This window comes from Squalius cephalus (genome assembly GCF_949319135.1).
Source record: "Squalius cephalus genome assembly, chromosome: 23".
NCBI classification, from domain to species: Eukaryota; Metazoa; Chordata; class Actinopteri; order Cypriniformes; family Leuciscidae; genus Squalius; species Squalius cephalus.
The window spans coordinates 10,150,453-10,170,258 of NC_137144.1; the positions used below are offsets into that span (position 1 = coordinate 10,150,453).

General features: G+C 40.9%; 1 protein-coding gene across 1 annotated transcript in view; it reads right to left on the minus strand.

Annotated features, from left to right (window-relative positions):
• The window catches only part of LOC307151791 (receptor-type tyrosine-protein phosphatase eta), a 112,006-nt gene that overhangs the window by 79,948 nt on the left and 12,252 nt on the right, over window positions 1–19,806 (minus strand). The window contains exons 2-11 of the mRNA XM_079859958.1: window positions 19,215–19,242; window positions 18,988–19,053; window positions 17,243–17,308; window positions 13,862–13,927; window positions 13,292–13,330; window positions 7,601–7,666; window positions 7,257–7,313; window positions 3,309–3,374; window positions 2,965–3,021; window positions 955–1,011 (exon numbers count right to left, since the gene is read on the minus strand). Of these exons, the coding sequence (XP_079716084.1) occupies window positions 955–1,011; window positions 2,965–3,021; window positions 3,309–3,374; window positions 7,257–7,313; window positions 7,601–7,666; window positions 13,292–13,330; window positions 13,862–13,927; window positions 17,243–17,308; window positions 18,988–19,053; window positions 19,215–19,242 (568 nt within the window). The remainder of the gene's footprint in view (window positions 1–954; window positions 1,012–2,964; window positions 3,022–3,308; window positions 3,375–7,256; window positions 7,314–7,600; window positions 7,667–13,291; window positions 13,331–13,861; window positions 13,928–17,242; window positions 17,309–18,987; window positions 19,054–19,214; window positions 19,243–19,806) is intronic.

Here is a 19,806-nt window from a genome sequence, read left to right on the forward strand (position 1 = left end):
GTCCGGTGTAGCCTCCCCCTTCTGGCTGGAGCCACCCCAGTGACATTCCACGTGTTGCACTGCCTCTTTGGCCAGTCCATATGTGTATTCTCCACATTACCTCTATTCGGGCAGAATGTGGCTCCGCAGCATCCCTTCCCCGGAAGGCACACTTTCCCAGTGTTATCCAAAGAGTTCCTCTGTGTGGGGTATAATGGAACAGCAGTTGAACTCCCTCTACGCAGATCTTCCGCCCCAGCCAATTGGGGGTCTGAGAGTCTTGCGTAGGGCGCTGGATGTGGCAGCAACCGTGGCGTTTTCCAAGGGATCCCAATTAAGTTGTCACGTCGACGTTACGTCGAACGTGAGCGACTGAAAGGGAACATCTCGGTAACTAATGTAACCCTCATTCCCTGAAGGAGGGAGCGGGAGACGTAACCTCCCATCACCACCGTTGCTGACCATCGCTGCATGGCCGTCACAAATCTCGGCTCCTCAGCAAAAAATTATGTGTGCGTGCGCCTGCTTCCTGTTTATACCCGCGCTGCGGGGTGGGGGCGTGTGACGCGATTCACGCATGCCAACGTTCATTGGCTCGTTCTGTAGACACTCGAAGTTGATAGGGCTCCCTGAAGTGATCCCAATTTCCAACTGAAATGTCATCATTGTCTTTTTGTTTACAAAGACCTTTTTGCATTCAATGAAATTCTGCATTTCAAAAATTATTATCACACAAATATAAAATATAGACATTAAACGGTACACATTTTTTTTATTTTAGCTGCTGATGGTTGATACTCAGGATGCGATTTGAAATATTGAGGTACCTATTACTTCTAACAGTAAAAAAGAAGAACTTCCTAAGGACATTTTAAGATAACTCTACATGAATATTACTCTAGCATGTGAATAAACTACTGAAATAATTTCCCTATTAACATGTTTACTCAAATGTCCATGGATAAACATACTCACTTGTAGGAGCTGATGTTGGAGAATTAGTTGAAGAAGAGATTGTAGTGGCAGTGGCTGCTGGAATATATTGAAATAGAAATGATACTTGTCATGCTTACAAGGATATTTATTTTAATACAATGGCATTCTGTATTACAATAATTACTATTAAAAAAACACGACAAACAGTAAATAATTTTGTTAAAACAGTTTACTTTTCCAATGACATTTAGTTTGTTATATCCTGTTTCCCCTGTTATTGTTATTTGTGCATCCTCGTTTTCCTTTCCTTGCTTCCTTTCCTCGCTTCTTAGCTCCACCCCTTTAGGATGCGAGGGAAGGACGCAAGGAAAAGACGAGAGGACAGAAGAATCAAAGAAAAGCTTATTTGTATATTGGAAAATGCTTGATCACTCGAGCGTCACTTCACTGTATCATCAGCTGCACTCAAAGGATCTGCCCTTATGTTGTTAAAGTTTGGTTATTTACGAAATTAATAAATAATAAAGATAAAGCAAGATGCCATGTTGATATATGTGTGATATGACACACTTGGGCACATATATTTACACTAAATAAAGAACAAGGTAGATAGGTAAAGAACAAATTACAATTATTGTGACAGATGTGAAGGGGGAGGAGAATTTATACATGCATCAGGTTTCTCGACAAAAAAGATTTCCGCAAAGGATACACCTGTGCATCCTCACTCATAGCTTCTCAGGAAGCATCCTCAATCCTCGTTCCTCGCGGTGCAATTAGAGAATTGATATGTCCTTCAAAATGGCTGAGCTTGTTTGGTTTCAAGGTCATAGGATGGAGATCGGAGGAGTGAGGAAACGAGGAGGGATATTGAGAAGCACCCCTGGTGTATCAGACCCATTACTCAACCGCACACTGATAACTTTTTTTTAGGACTGGACTTAATGACATGTTAAAAAAACTATTTCCCCTGCCCAGTTTTGGTCCTTTAGGGAGGTTTTATGGAATTTGCAGAGTTATGGCTTGCAAAGAGTGGTTCCTCTTTCACCGTAGGTGAGGTGGAGGAAGACTATGATTACCACCTGCCCACAACGGACCCATAGACTGAGCTCACACCTGCTACAGACCTTGAGACTGAGTTTAACAAATCTATCCTGGAGCTACAGCCAGCTGCCATGTCTGTCCCAGTAGTCTGTCCCTGAAAATCCTGGAGCAGAGTCCCACACATATCCTCATCCCAAGATAGAATAAATCCCCTTCTATTCCAGTTGGAATATTAGACTCGCCAGTTCCTACTTGTTCCCAAGCCCTTCCTTCTCCATTAACTCCTTTGTTTTTGTCTTTTTCCGCCCGGCTCCCTGGCTCCTTCATTTCCGCTGGTTCTGCCTGGCTCCTTCGTCTCTACCGGTTCTACCCAGCTCTCTGGCTCCACCTCCTTTGCAGGCTCAATTCAGTTTTCTGGCTCCGCCTCCTCTGCTGGCTTTATTAGGTTCTCTGGCTTTACCCCCCTCCTCTGGCGCAGTATGGCTCCATCCCTCCGACGACTCCTTTGTCCTCACTCCCACTGGCTCTGTCTTCTGAGCCCTCATCGCCGCCTCAGTCCTCTAACCCTATGGTTCCGCTTTGGTTTAATGTTATGTCTAAGCTCAGTTAGTTTGTTCCATTGGTTAATGGTTGTGTTCACCTGTGTCTTGTTTAGTTTCTGATTATCCTGTGTCATGCTGTGTGCTTTTTAAGTCGTGTGTATTGTTCATTTCCTTGTCTAGTGTCGTTATGGTTATTATAAAAATTTACCACATTAACACTAAAATTAATGAACTACTGAAATCATTTTCCTTTTAACATGTTTACTCATTTGCCCATGAATAAAAGTGGCAGTGACTGTAGTGGCAGGGTGTGCTAAAATATTTAGATGTATGAATAGAAACATAATTCAAGTTATATTAATTGACATGCTTAAAAGGACATTTTACACTAAAATTAATGAACTACTGATATAATTTTCTTATTAACATGTTGACTAAATTGTCCATGAATAAAAATACTCACTTGAGAAAGTTGATGTTGGAGACTCAGTTGAAGAAGAGCTTGTTGTGGCAGGGGGTGCTAAAATATTTAGATGTATAAATAGAAACATTATGCAAGTAATATTTGTTGACATTGACAAAATGACATTACTGCATGAAATTAAATTCTGTTTTGCAAAAACTTTTAATAAAAGGTGATATGACAGCATCTGTAAACTGCATTACTACAGTTTTTTCAACTGAAATGTCATAATTGTCTTGTACGTGCTGCTGCTTGACACAATTGCCATATTACTACTTCAATGGTAATAAAAAATAATAAAATACAGCTATTAGTTTACACAGTTGTCAATGAACAATACTCACTTGTAGAAGTTGTTTCAGTAGATGTTGGAGTGTCAGTTGAAGAAATGCTTGTAGTGACAGTGGATGCTGTGATATATGGACATATAAAGAAATAAAAAATAATTTACGAAATATTACTTAGAAGCTAACAATGGCATATGTTCATACAATTCATTTTTGTATTACAATCAAAGTATTATTGTTGGAAGAATAACTTATATTACATTATAAACATTTTAACTGGTAGCCGCTGATGTTTGATACTCAGGAAGTGACATGAAATAAGTAAAATTATTATAAAAAAAAAAACGTTTTATTTGTTGACATGCTTACAAATCCTTTTTGTATACAATGACATTCTGCATTTCAAGAATTATTATCACGCAAATATATAATATAGTCATAAAACAGTGCACATTTTTTTATTTTAGGTGCTGATATGTTTGATACTCAGGATGTGATTTGAAATACAGAAGTACCTATTACGTGTAACAGTAAAACAGAAGAACTTTCTAAGAATGTGTAAAGACAACTGTACATGAATATTTTCATGAATTTCATGAAATTTCCTATCATCTACTTTATTCCCTTGGTGACAGATTGTCTTCACCCGTGTCTTGTTTAGTTTCTCTTTATCCTGTGTGCATTTAAGCCCTCTGTTTTGTTCAGTTCAATGACCTATATTGTCTATGCTTGATGCCTAACTGTTAAGATTATATCTTGCGCCAAATTTTGTTCTTTGTTGGTTTGTTTTCTTCGTTTTGTTTTAATCGAAAAGTTAAACGGCTGTCATTGGATCCACCTTTCCCTTTCATCCTTTGCCTGCCTAAACCATAACAGAATACAGCGGCAAGAGAAGATAAACACATCTTCCAGATATTTGCAGCTTCCTCCTCTCCCAGGATGATCGCTCCTTTGGGGACCACATCAGTGAGTCCCTAGACCTAACATATCAGACCCATTACCACGACCGTTCACTGATCACCTTTTTTGGACTGGACTTAATGACATGTTAAAACAACTATTTCCCTGCCCATTTTTGGTCCTTGAGGGAGGTTTTATAGATTTTGTAGAGTTAGTTCTTGCAAAGAGTGGTTCCTCTTTCACTGTGGGTGAGGTGCAGGAAGACATGGGCAGTATTTCAATTAAATGTATTTTAAATACGTATTTAATTACTTTAGTGTATTTTGTAATTTGTATTTTGCAGGGTTGGAAAAAATAAAATGTAGTTTGTAACAAACTATTTTGAGGGAGCGTATTTAGAGTATTTCAAATACTTAAATACTTAAGAAAAATCACCATATGCTTATCACCATAGTAAATGATTTTGCCATATTTTCGGTCTGATGTTGCCAATGGCAATGTCCAGGTTAGATGCACGAAAATCACGTGACACCCTGTAGACCGGGCTCCCTCCAAGAAGTGAATGAGTTTTGAACACAGGAGAAGAAGTGGCGCTGCTCCTCTTAAAGAGATACTCCACTTTTTTTGGAAATAGGTTCATTTTACAACTACCCCAGAGGCACTGCGTCATATCATTACGCCTGCTGGACTCATGGTACGGCAGCAAAGTTTCTTGATTATCACGCAGGAATGAGAGTATAGTTCCTAGCCATATCAGCCTAGAAAATCGCAACTTTTCATTTTCCGTCAGTCTTAGTACACGATGTAACTACAGAAGAGTCAAGTTTTAAATAGGAAAAATATCAAAACTCTTTGGTCATTTTTTTGAGAGAGATGCTAATGGTCTTGTCCGTTTCAATTCATTATGCTAAGCTATGCTAAAAGTGGGACTGCCAGACCCGGAGATCGGCTGAATGGATTCGAAAACGGTAAAACTCAACTGTTTAAATCTGGGGGAGTTGTAAAATGAACCTATTTCCAAAAAAAAGTGCAAGTCTGTCCCGGAGCTACAGCCAGCTGCCATGTCCATCCCAGTAGCAGCACTAATTAAATTGGACATCCTGAAGCAGAGTCCCACCCATGACCCCATAACGAGGTAGAATGTATCCTCTTCTATTCCATTTCGAATACTGGACACTGCAGTTCCTACTTGTTCCCAAGCCCTTCCTCCACCATTAACTCCTTTGTCTCAGCTGATTCTGCTCGGCTCACTGGCTCCTTCATCTCCACCGTTTCCACCCAGCTCCCTGGCTCCTTCGTCTTGGCTTGTTCTGCACAGCTCCCTGGCTCCACCCCCTCTGCAGGCTCCATCCAGTTTGCTGGCTCCACCTCCTCTACTGACTTCATTTGGTTCTCTGAGGGGGTATTCTGCTGGCTCCAGCTGGGTCCGTGGATCCACACCCTTCACTGGCTCCGCTCATTTGCCCAGCTTGCCTCATCTTCCTGAGACACCGGCTCAGCCTCTGGCTATGCTTCATCCCTCCACCCTTTTGGCTCCACGGGCTACTCCATCCCTTCGGCCTCTCCTTTGTCCTCACTCCCACTGCCTCCAGCTCTGTCTTCCGAGCCCTCATCTCCGCCTCAGTCCTATGACCCTTCGGTTCCACCTTGGACCCCCGGGCCTGCGGTGCCAATCTGGTCCTTCATCCCTCAATCTGCCCCTTGGTATCCAGCCCACCTGACTCCACTTTGGTCTTCAGTTCCCAGTTGGAATATTAGACTCGCCAGTTCCTACTTGTTCCCAAGCCCTTCCTTCTCCATTAACTCCTTTGTCTTTGTCTTTTTCCGCCCAGCTCCCTGGCTCCTTCATTTCCGCTGGTTCTGCCTGGCTCCTTCGTCTCTACCGGTTCTACCCAGCTCTCTGGCTCCACCCCATTTTCAGGCTCAATTCAGTTTTCTGGCTCCGCCTCCTCTGCTGGCTTTATTAGGTTCTCTGGCTTTACCCCCCTCCTCTGGCGCCGTATGGCTCCATCCCTCCGACGACTCCTTTGTCCTCACTCCCACTGGCTCTGTCTTCTGAGCCCTCATTGCCGCCTCAGTCCTCTAACCCTATGGTTCCGCTTTGGTTTAATGTTATGTCTAAGCTCAGTTAGTTTGTTCCATTGGTTAATGGTTGTGTTCACCTGTGTCTTGTTTAGTATCTGATTATCCTGTGTCATGCTGTGTGCTTTTTAAGTCGTGTATATTGTTCATTTCCTTGTCTAGTGTCGTTATTGTTATTATTAAAATTTACCACATTAACACTAAAATTAATGAACTACTGAAATCATTTTCCTATTAACATGTTTACTCAGTTGTCCATGAATAAAAGTGGCAGTGACTGTAGTGGCAGGGTGTGCTAAAATATTTAGATGTATGAATAGAAACATAATTCAAGTTATATTAATTGACATGCTTAAAAGGACATTTTACACTAAAATTAATGAACTACTGATATCATTTTCTTATTAACCCTCTGGAGTCTGAGCGGTTTTCTGGGCCCTGGGGGTGTTCTGACATGCTCTGACATTTGTGCTTTTTTCAGTTGCTTATAAACATATTAATGGCAAAGGTGTAAATTCACTCTATATAGCACAAACAGGACTACAATAATATGTGAGCCACATGTATGTACATGTTTTCATTTTTGAGAGAATAATGTTTATGCGTGGTTATCGAAAAAACTAAAAATTAAAGTTTTTGAAATAAGGCCACAAAACACATACTAAATATGTGGCAATAAGACTTTTGACTAATGGATGTCGTTGCCTATAGTATTTTCTTCAAAATTATGTGAAAATAGTCTTGCTTTATCGTTCACATAAAACCATACATTGATTTAAATTGATGTAAAACAGGTTTTGCTTGGAAAGCCAATATGCGAGGGAGGCGTGAACGAGGAGTGGTTTACACCTTAGAATACAATGTCCCACCCACTCTGCATAATGACTCTGCATAATGAGCCATTCATTCAGGTGTGAAACTGACTGAGCCACAATGCAAGGACAAAAGATATATTTAGAAGAAGAAGACTTATATTGACCATTTAACATGTTGACTAAATTGTCCATGAATAAAAATACTCACTTGAGAAAGTTGATGTTGGAGACTCAGTTGAAGAAGAGCTTGTTGTGGCAGGGGGTGCTAAAATATTTAGATGTATAAATAGAAACATTATGCAAGTAATATTTGCTGACATTGACAAAATGACATTACTGCATGAAATTAAATTCTGTTTTGCAAAAACTTTTAATAAAAGATGATATGACAGCATCTGTAAACTGCATTACTACAGTTTTTTCAACTGAAATGTCATAATTGTCTTGTACGTGCTGCTGCTTGACACAATTACCATATTACTACTTCATTGGTAATAAAAATTAATAAAATACAGCTATTAGTTTACACAGTTGTCCATGAACACTACTCACTTGTAGAAGTTGTTTCAGTAGATTTTGGAGTGTCAGTTGAAGAAATACTTGTAGTGACAGTGGATGCTGTGATATATGGACATATAAAGAAATAAAAAATAATTTACGAAATATTACTTAGAAGCTAACAATGGCATATGTTCATACAATTCATTTTTTTATTACAATCAAAGTATTATTGTTGGAAGAATAACTTATATTACATTATAAACATTTTAACTGGTAGCCGCTGATGTTTGATACTCAGGAAGTGACATGAAATAAGTAAAATTATTATTTAAAAAAAACGCTTTATTTGTTGACATGCTTACAAATCCTTTTTGTATACAATGAAATTCTGCATTTCAAGAATTATTATCACGCAAATATATAATATAGTCATAAAACAGTGCACATTTTTTATTTTAGGTGCTGATATGTTTGATAATCAGGATGTGATTTGAAATACAGAAGTACCTATTACGTGTAACAGTAAAACAGAAGAACTTTCTAAGAATGTGTAAAGACAACTGTATATGAATATTTTCATGAATTTCATGAATTTTCCTATCATCTACTTTATTCCCTTGGTGACAGATTGTCTTCACCCGTGTCTTGTTTAGTTTCTCTTTATCCTGTGTGCATTTAAAGCTGGGGTAGGTAGGAATGGTCTAAAAAACTTATTTTTCAAATTTGTTTAAACTTTATGTATATATCAATACATAATTAAAATGTAAGTATTCTGAAAAAGAAAGTATAAAAATCGAGTGTATGTAGACCTCTAACGACTGTTTTAAAGACAGCTCATTATTTCCATTCAGTCCACCCTCTCCCTTCTGGGCTCCTTCCAAAGCCACGCCCCCAAAACGCATGAACGCGCGACTCTGGCAGCTGAGCTGGAAGACGCATTATTATTTACCTGAGACGAGTGGAGAGGAAGGAGCGCAGTGCATGTAGCATCATGTCAGAATCACATGTAATAAAAAAATCTAACTTTATCCTTATGAATATAAACAAATAAGATGTATTTTAGTAGCCTACTCACTTTCAAGCTAGCATATCGATATTGGTAAAGTTTAAAATATATATTTTTTGATTCGCTAACGAGCTAGTTATAGGCTAACTATAAGGCAAAGCTAAAAACAGGTTGCATTGATACACGTTTTTCCATAGCTAGTAAGATAATATAACGGTAACTAACGTTGCAGTAGGCTATGTAAACAATTATTCTAGCCATATGTAAGTGCTAAATAAGTTTTGCTAGTACATTATTTCAGCAGCATGACAAGCCAGTGAATTAGCAGGTTTCAGTTGTTGCTTTGCACAGTGCGTGACATTTTATCTGTATGTTATGCGGCTATGTTTTAACACTGAGTCAATGGGCTCCGACGGGCTTGTTTATCGTCATCGGTCTTTTTCCGTTTACCTGTCTTTGTTGTATGAGCAGGTTCCACTCGAGAAATTGGCAGTTTTGGTTGTTTGTCCGCCATTAGCACAGCTGCTCGGCACACCGGCAATCTTGATTTTGAATGACGTACGCGCTGTGCGAGAGAGGGGCGATCAGCGCGTATGCGAACTTGATTGACAGTGCTAAGACACTCCTCCTGGCTCTGATTGGTTGTTTCTTACCGGGAGCGGTGTATTTCTGCAAATGGCAATAGGACCACTGGGAGGAGCCAGAGGAGCTTGATTTTATCACAGATTATCTGTCTCATATTCTACTGTCAGGACATAATGACAGTTTTAACAAATATGTAAAAAATACATTTTTACAAAAGTTACCTACCCCAGCTTTAAGCCCTCTGTTTTGTTCAGTTCAATGACCTATATTGTCTATGCTTGATGCCTAACTGTTAAGATTATATCTTGCGCCAAATTTTGTTCTTTGTTGGTTTGTTTTCTTCGTTTTGTTTTAATCGAAAAGTTAAACGGCTGTTATTGGATCCACCTTTCCCTTTCATCCTTTGCCTGCCTAAACCATAACAGAATACAGCGGCAAGAGAAGATAAACACATCTTCCAGATATTTGCAGCTTCCTCCTCTCCCAGGATGATCGCTCCTTTGGGGACCACATCAGTGAGTCCCTAGACCTAACATATCAGACCCATTACCACGGCCGCTCACTGATCACCTTTTTTGGACTGGACTTAATGACATGTTAAAACAACTATTTCCCTGCCCATTTTTGGTCCTTGAGGGAGGTTTTATAGATTTTGTAGAGTTAGTTCTTGCAAAGAGTGGTTCCTCTTTCACTGTGGGTGAGGTGCAGGAAGACTATGATTACCACCTGCTTGCAACGGACCCATAGACTGAGCTCACACCTGCTACAGAGCCTGAGCATACAAGTCTGTCCCGGAGCTACAGCCAGCTGCCATGTCCATCCCAGTAGGAGCACTAATTAAATTGGACATCCTGAAGCAGAGTCCCACCCATGACCCCATAACAAGGTAGAATGTATCCCCTTCTATTCCATTTCGAATACTGGACACTGCAGTTCCTACTTGTTCCCAAGCCCTTCCTCCACCATTAACTCCTTTGTCTCAGCTGGTTCTGCCTGGCTCACTGGCTCCTTCATCTCCACCGTTTCCACCCAGCTCCCTGGCTCCTTCGTCTTGGCTTGTTCTGCACAGCTCCCTGGCTCCACCCCCTCTGCAGGCTCCATACAGTTTGCTGGCTCCGCCTCCTCTGCTGACTTCATTTGGTTCTCTGAGGGGGTATTCTGCTGGCACCAGCTGGGTCCGTGGATCCACACCCTTCACTGGCTCCGCTCATTTGCCCAGCTTGCCTCATCTTCCTGAGACACCGGCTCTGCCTCTGGCTATGCTTCATCCCTCCACCCTTTTGGCTCCACGGGCTACTCCGTCCCTTCGGCCTCTCCTTTGTCCTCACTCCCACTGCCTCCAGCTCTGTCTTCCGAGCCCTCATCTCCGCCTCAGTCCTCTGACCCTTCGGTTCCGCCTTGGACCCCCGGGCCTGCGCCTTGGTATCCAGCCCACCTGACTCCACTTTGATCTTCAGTTCCCACGGCTCTGCCCTGGTCAAAACCGGGGAGGGAACCGCCGTGGACCTTCAGCCCTTCAGAATCATCAGCAGAAGTGGATTCACTGGTGTCACAAGAGGCCGTCCGCCTTCTACTCCTCTGTGGTTCCTTCCTCCACCAGCCACTCCTTGGTTTCTCTCTCCACTGGTCCCTCCATGGACTCTTTCGCCTGGGTGTCTTGGCCCTCCTGCCCACTCCAGTATGGATTATACCTCCCCCTCCCTCGGGGGGGGGGGGGGGGGGGGGGGGGGGGGGGTAATGTCACATTTAAGCTCAGTTAGTTTGTTCTCTTGGTTACCGATTGTGTTCATCTGTGTCCTGTTTAGTTTCTCATTATCCTGTGTGCTTTTTAAGTCCTGTGTATGGTTCAGTTCATTGTCCTGTATAGTTATTGTAAAAATTATTATTATTTACCACATTAACACTAAAATTTGTGAGCTACTGATAGAATTTTCCTATTAACATGTTTACTCAATTGTCCATGAATAAAAATTACTCACTTGAAAAGGTCTCAGTTGAAGAAGAGCTTGTAGTGGCAGGGGGTACTAAAATATTTAGATTAGGGATGGGAATCGATTAAAAAAAAAAACTAATTAATTGCAAAATTTGCTGTAATTAATTGCAATTAATTGCATTTCCCCCAAGCTTGTAATCATCAATATTTAAACTTAGAATCACCTAATTAAATTAAACAACACAGAAAAATAGCCCTATATTAAAATAATATTAAACATCAATATATCAATATATTATTGTTTTTCAATAATCAATCAAATATAGTCCTACAAAGCTATTATTACAAGAGCATGTAATCAGAGCAGGTCATTTTACCATTGTTGCCCAGCATGACTATACCAGCTCAGTAGGGCTATTGCAAACAGAAGTCTACTACAGAAATATTTCACGTTATTTGAGCGGACTTTGCCTTTCCAGTGCGTGATCGGTACATGATTGGAGCGGTTGGGCCATTAACGACATAGCAGAACGCGCAGCACAAACACGGAGCGGAGCATTGAGCAGAGAGCGCAGCAGCGCGCCGACACACACACAGAAGGAGCGGAAAAAACTTGCTCGTGAAACCTGATCGCAGAACACAGATGGGCGGCATATATTCGGCTTATATTTTCGGCCTTTTTTCTCTTTCGGCCAAAAACCGAAAATGCCATTTGGCGGCCGAAAATTCGGTGCATCCAGCTTCAAACCAACTGGTATGGTATTTGAATTCAGCTTTGCTATTTGTACACGGCATCTTTGTTTTGTCAAACACGCCATCAGGCAACTTTTTAAATGCAAACATTCCTCCTAATACTCCATCCTTGTACTTCTCCATCATGACAGGGTGACTTGGTTTGGCACACTTGCAATAGCAGCCGCAACAGAAAGTCATTAATACGAGGCAAAAAAAAGTGTTGCGTTAATTGTGTTATTTATTTTTTTTTATGCGTTAAACATCTCAAATTAATCGCAAAGATTAACGCGTTAATTTCCCCAGCCCTAGTTTAGATGTATGAACTTACTGGATAAGAGACCCACCCATGTCCCCATAACGAGGTAGAATGAATCTCCTTCTATTCCAGTTGGAATACTGGACATGCCAGTTCCTACTTATTCCCAAGCCCTTCCTCCAATAACTCCTTTGTCTCCGCTTGTTCTGGCCGGTTCCCTGGCTCTTTCATTTCCGCTGGCTCTGCCTGGCTCCTTCATCTCCACCGGTTCTACCCAGCTCCCTGGCTGCTTTATTTTTCGCTTGTTCTGCACAGCTCCCTGGCTCCTTCGTCTTGGCTTGTTCTGCGCAGCTCCCTTGCTCCACCCCCTCTACAGGCTCCATCCACTTTTCTGGCTCCAGCCGGGTCCGTGGCATCGCAGCCTCTTCTGGCTATGCTCATTTGCCTGGCTTGCCTCATCTTCCTGAGACACCGGCTCTGCCTCTGGCTATGCCTCATCCCTCCACCCCTTTGGCTCCACCGGCTGCCTCATCCCTCCAGCTCCTCCTTTGTCCTCACTCCCAATGCCTCTAGCGCTGTCTTCCGAGCCCTCATCTCCGCCTCAGTCCTCTGACCCTTCGATTCCGCCTTAGACCCCTGTGCCTGCGATGTCAATTTGGTCATTCATCCCTCCATCTGCCCCTTGGTATCCAGTCCATCTGACTCCACTTTGGTCTTCAGTTCCCATGGCTCCTCCCTGGTCAAAACTGGGGAGGGCACCGCCGTGGACCTTCAGCCCTCCAGAATCATCAGCAGAAGTGGGATCATTGGTGTCACAAGAGGCCTTTCCCATCTACTCCTCTGTGGTTCCTTCCTCCGCCTGCCACTCCTTGGTTTTTCTCTCCACCGGTCCCTCCATGGACTCTGGGTGTTTTGGCCCTCCTGCCCACCCCAGTGTGGATTATATCTCACCTTCTTGCCACCTCGAGGTGGAGGAGGTAATGTTACGTCTAAGCTCAGTTAGTTTGTTCCCTTGGTTAATGATTGTGTTCACATGTGTCTTGTTTAGTTTCTCATTATCCTGTGTGCTTTTTGTGTCCTGTGTTTTGTTCGGTTAATTGTCCTGTGTCCTTATTGTTATTATTATTATTATTACAATTTACCACATTAACACTAAAACGAATGAACTACAGATATAATTTTCCTATTAACATATTAACTCAGTTGTCCATGAATAAAAACACTCACTTGAAAAAGTTGATGTTTCTGAGTCATTTGAAGAAGAGCCTGTAGAGGCAGGGTGTGCTAAAATATTTAGATGTATGAATAGAAACATAATTCAAGTTATATTAATTGACATGCTTAAAAGGACATTTTACACTAAAATTAATGAACTACTGATATAATTTTCTTATTAACATGTTGACTAAATTGTCCATGAATAAAAATACTCACTTGAGAAAGTTGATGTTGGAGACTCAGTTGAAGAAGAGCTTGTTGTGGCAGAGGGTGCTAAAATATTTAGATGTATAAATAGAGACATTATGCAAGTAATATTTGTTGACATTGACAAAATGACATTACTGCATGAAATTAAATTCTGTTTTGCAAAAACTTTTAATAAAAGATGATATGACAGCATCTGTAAACTGCATTACTACAGTTTTTTCAACTGAAATGTTATAACTGTCTATCTATATTAATTATATCTTGTAGGTGCTGCTGCTTAACACAATTACCATATTACAACTTCATTGTTAATAAAAATTAATAAAATACAGCTATTAGTTTACACAGTTGTCCATGAACAATACTCACTTGTAGAAGTTGTTTCAGAAGATGTTGTAGCGTCAGTTGAAGAAATGCTTGTAATGACAGTGGATGCTGTGATATATGGACATATAAATAAATAAAAAATCATTTACGAAATATTACTTAGAAGCTAACAATGGCATATGTTCATACAATTCATTTTTTTATTACAATCAAAGTATTATTGTTGGAAGAATAACTTATATTACATTATAAACATTTTAACTGGTAGCCGCTGATGTTTGATACTCAGGAAGTGACATGAAATAAGTAAAATTATTATAAAAAAAAAAAACGTTTTATTTGTTGACATGCTTATAAATCCTTTTTGTATACAATGACATTCTGCATTTCAAGAATTATTATCACGCAAATATATAATATAGTCATAAAACAGTGCACATTTTTTTATTTTAGGTGCTGATATGTTTGATCCTCAGGATGTGATTTGAAATACAGAAGTACCTATTACGTGTAACAGTAAAACAGAAGAACTTTCTAAGAATGTGTAAAGACAACTGTACATGAATATTTTCATGAATTTCATGAATTTTCTTATCATCTACTTTATTCCCTTGGTGACAGATTGTCTTCACCTGTGTCTTGTTTAGTTTCTCTTTATCCTGTGTGCGTTTAAGCCCTCTGGTTGGTTCAGTTCAATGACCTGTATTGTCTATGCTTGATGCCTAACTGTTAGCTTATCTCTTGCGCCAAATTTTGTTCTGTGTTGGTTTGTATTCTTTGTTTCATTAGAAAAGTGAAAAGACCACCTCTTCCACCTCTCCCTTTCATACTTCGCCTCCCTAAACCATAACAGAATACAGCGGCAAGAGAAGATAAACACATCTTCCAGATATTTGCAGCTTCCTCCTCTCCAAGGATGATAGTTCCTTTGGGGACCACATCAGTGAGTCCCTAGACCTAACAGATCAGACACATTACCACGACCGCTCACTGATCACCTTTTTTGGACTGGACTTAATGACATGTTAAAACAACAATTTCCCTGCCCATTTTTGGTCCTTGAGGGAGGTTTTATAGATTTTGTAGAGTTAGTTCTTGCAAAGAGTGGTTCCTCTTTCACTGTGGGTGAGGTGCAGGAAGACTATGATTACCACCTGCCCACCACAGACCCATAGACTGAGCTCACACCTGCTACAGAGCCTGAGCATACAAGTCTGTCCTGGAGCTACAGCCAGCTGCCATGTCCGTCCCAGTAGCAGCACTAATTCAATTGAACATACTGGATCAGAGACCCACCCATGTCCCCATAACGAGGTAGAATGAATCTCCTTCTATTCCAGTTGGAATACTGGACACGCCGGTTCCTACTTGTTTCCAAGCCCTTCCTCCATTAACTCATTTGTCTCCGCTTGTTCCACCTGGTTCCCTTGCTCTTTCATTTCTGGTGGCTCTGCCTGGCTCCTTCATAAAAATTCCTACCAACTTCACCTGTGAGATTGCTGGCTCTCTTATCAAACCATCTAGTTCTATTAAAAATCTTGGTGTAATTTTCGATTCCACTCTATCTTTCCACTCTCACATTAATTCTATCACTAAATTGGCATTCTTTCATCTACGTCGTATCGCTCAGCTCCGTCCCTTTATCAGTATCTCAGATGCTGAAACTGTCATCCATGCATTTGTCACCTCACGTCTCGATTACTGCAATGCACTTTTCATTGGCCTATCAGCTAGCTCCATTTCCAAATTACAATACATTCAAAACTCTGCTGCCAGACTACTCACCCACACCAAGCGTTCTGCACATATTTCCCCAATTCTGCATGATCTTCACTGGCTTCCTGTGGCTTACCGTATCAAATTCAAAATTCTCCTTCTCACTTTTAAGTCTCTGCACGGCCTGGCTCCCTCCTATCTCTGTAACCTGCTTCTCCCCTACACCCCGACTCGCTCTTTACGATCCGCTGATTCTAGCCTTCTCGTCGTCCCTCGGCATCGCCTTGCTTCAATGGGGGGCAGATCATTCAGTGTTGTTGCGCCCAAAATGTGGAACTCTCTCCCCCGATCACTCTGTTCTGTTGACACTATCTCTGAATTCAAATCCATGCTCAAAACTCACCTATTTTCTGAATGTTATAATTCTTAATTAAAATATATATTTTTTTTTTTCTCTCAAAGTTATATCTGTCTGTATTGACAGATTATTTTGATATTGTATTGGCTGATTGCCTCCCCATCTACCCATTTTTCACTTACTGTACTTGCACTCTCAACTGCCTACTGTTGTTCTGTCTGCTGTCTTTGTCAACTGCCTTTATTGTTGTTTGTTTATTGTAAAGTGTCCTTGAGCTCTGGAAAGGCGCTATATAAATAAAACTTATTATTATTATTATTATTATTTCATCTCCACCGGTTCTACCCAGCTCCCTGGCTCCTTCGTCTTGGCTTGTTCTGCGCAGCTCCCTTGCTCCACCCCCTCTACAGGCTCCATCCACTTTTCTGGCTCCAGCCGGATCCATTCATTTGCCCGGCTTGCCTCATCTTCCTGAGACACCGGCTCTGCCTCTGGCTATGCCTCATCCTTCCACCCCTTTGGCTCCACCGGCTGCTTCATCCCTCCGGCTCCTCCTTTGTCCTCACTCCCAATGCCTCCAGCTCTGTCTTCCGAGCCCTCATCTCCGCCTCAGTCCTCTGACCCTTCGGTTCCGCCTTGGACCCCCGGGCCTGCGGTGCCAATTTGGTCACTCATCCCTCCATCTGCCCCTTGGTATCCAGCCCATCTGACTCCACTTTGGTCTTCAGTTCCCATGGCTCCACCCTGGTCAAAACTAGGGAGGGTACCGCCGTGGACCTTCATCCCTCCAGAATCATCAGCAGAAGTGGATTCACTGGTGTCACAAGAGGCCTTTCCCATCTACTCCTCTGTGGTTCCTTCCTCCGCCTGCCACTCCTTGGTTTTTCTCTCCACCGGTCCCTCCATGGACTCTGGGTGTTTTGGCCCTCCTGCCCACCCCAGTATGGATTATATCTCACCTTCTTGCCACCTCGAGGTGGAGGAGGTAATGTTACGTCTAAGCTCAGTTAGTTTGTTCCCTTGGTTAATGATTGTGTTCACATGTGTCTTGTTTAGTTTCTCATTATCCTGTGTGCTTTTTATGTCCTGTGTTTTGTTCGGTTAATTGTCCTGTGTCGTTACTGTTATTATTATTATTATTATTACAATTTACCACATTAACACTAAAATGAATGAACTACTGATATAATTTTCCTATTAACATGTTTACTCAGTTGTCTATGAATAAAAACACTCACTTGATAAAGCTGATGTTTGAGACTCAGTTGAAGAAGAGCTTGTAACTATAAATAAATAATACTATGTAAATACCATAAGTGTTTACACAGTTACAAATGAACAATACTCACTTGTAGAAGTTGTTTCAGTAAGTGTTTGAGGGTCAGTTGAAGATATGGTTGTAGTGACAGGGGATGCTGTAATATATGGACATATAATGAAATAAAAAACAAACATTTATGAAATAGTACTTACAAGCTAACAATGGCATATGTTCATACAATACATTTTTGTATTAAAATCAATGTATTATTGTTAGAAGAATAACTTATATTATATTACATTATAAACATTTTAATGATGTTTGATACTCAGGAAGTGACATGGAATAAGTAAATTTTTAATTAAATATATATATATATATATATATATATATATATATATATATATATATATATATATATATATATATGTAAATATATATTAAACATATATATATATATATATTATAACATACTGTACTATTACTATTAAAATAACATGACAAACAGTAAATAATTTAATTTTTTTAATTTTGCACCCAGGATGATTGCTCCTTTGGGAACCACATCAGTGAGTCCCTAGACCTGGCATATCAGACCCATTACCACGACCGTTCACTGATCACCTTTTTTGGACTGGACTTAATGACAAGTTAAAACAACTATTTCCCTGCCCATTTTTGGTCCTTGAGGGAGGTTTTATGGATTTTGTAGAGTTTGTTCTTGCAAAGAGTGGTTCCTCTTTCACCGTAGGTGAGTTGGTGGAAGACTATGATTACCACCTGCCCACCACGGACCCATAGCCTGAGCTCACACCTGCTACAGACCCTGAGCATACAAATCTGTCCCGGAGCTACAGCCAGCTGCCATGTCCGTCCCAGTAGGATCACTAATTCAATTGGACATCCTGGAGCAGAGTCCCACCCATGTCCTCATCACAAGGTAGATTGAATCCCCTTCTATTCCAGGGACTTGCCAGTTCCCAAGCCTTTCCTCCTCCATTAACTCCTTTGTCTCCGCTGGTTCTGCCCAGCTCCCTGGCTGCTTCAGTTCCGCTGGCTCTGCCCAGCTCCTTCATCTCCACCGGGTCCATCCAGCTCCCTGGCTCCTTCTTCTTCGCTTGTTCTGCGCAGCTTCCTGGCTCCACCCCCTCTGCTGGCTTCAGTGGGTTCTCTGGCTTCACCCTCATAGCCTGAGCCCACGCCTGTTACTGACCACTGACACTAAATTCATTTGGAAATCCTGGCGCAGAGTCCCACCCCTGCTCCTCCTTTGGCTTTGTCTTCTGAGCCTAATCCCTCATCTCCACCTCAGTCCTCTGACCCTCCGGTTCACCTTGGATCCATATTCCTGCAGCTTCTCTTTGGTCATTCATTCCTCCATCTGCCGCTTGGTATCCAGCCCACATGACTCCTTCTCAGTCTTTAGTTCCCACGGCTCCTCTCTGGTGAAAACCACAGACGCCTCTTCCTCCATGATTCTTTCCTCCACCAGCCACTCCTTAGTTTATCTCTCCACCGATCCCTGCATGGACCGTGTCTTGGCCCAGTATGGATTATACCTCCCCCTCCAACCACCTCAGGGGTGGGGGAGGTAAATGTTACGTCTAAGCTCAGTTAGTTTGTTCCCTTGGTTACCAATTGTGTTCACCTGTGTCTTGTTTAGTTTCTCATTATCCTGTGTGTATTTTAAGTCATGTGTTTGTTTCAGTTCATTGTCCAGTATTATTAATGTAATTATTATTACAATTTACCACATTGACAATAAAATGAATAAACTACTGATATAATTTTCCTATTAAAATGTTTACCCAATTATCCATGAAAAAAACTCACTTGTAGAAGCTGTTTGAGACTCAGTTGAATAAATGCTTGTAGTGTCAAGGGATGCTGTGATATCTGCTTTTATAAAAAATAAAAACAAACATTTACTAAATAGTATTTACAAAAAAACAATGTTCATACAATTACAGTCAATGTATTATTGTCAGAAGAATAACTTATATAACATTTTAACTGGTGGGATCTGATGTTTGATACTCAGGATGTGACTGTATACTCACTTGTGTCATTGCTATCTCCATTCAACCCCTAGGAGAAATGTGAAGTTTAGGATTAATAGGATGAATACTTAAATCTGAGAGGACACAAAAATGACTTAAACCTTGACTTTGACTCATTAACAGTCGACATCACACTTGACTTGAACTTCAGTCCAGACTTTCATCAACTTCCATCAACTTCAACACAATGTTGAACTAATTTAACATACTAATTTTAACAATATAAAGCCATTTATGACAACACAGGTAGAACACAAAAGCAAACAACCTCAGTTTTAATAAACTTTAATAGACATCTGTAAAATCCACACCATGCAAAAAGCAGCCCACCAGAAACACTTTCACTAACACTCACTTAGAAATATGAAGTATTTCTATACCACACAGGGACTCTGATTGGTCAATTACAACCAAATATTGTGATTGGTCCAACATGTTACTCAACTTATTGTGATTGGTCAATCTTCATCAGCGTTGATAAAAATAACACCAGTAATTTTGCAGCCTTTTATTCCAGTAAGTTTGTTAATATAATATAATAATAACAACATAATCCCTCAGTTTCACAGACAAGGTTTAACCAAGTCCCAGA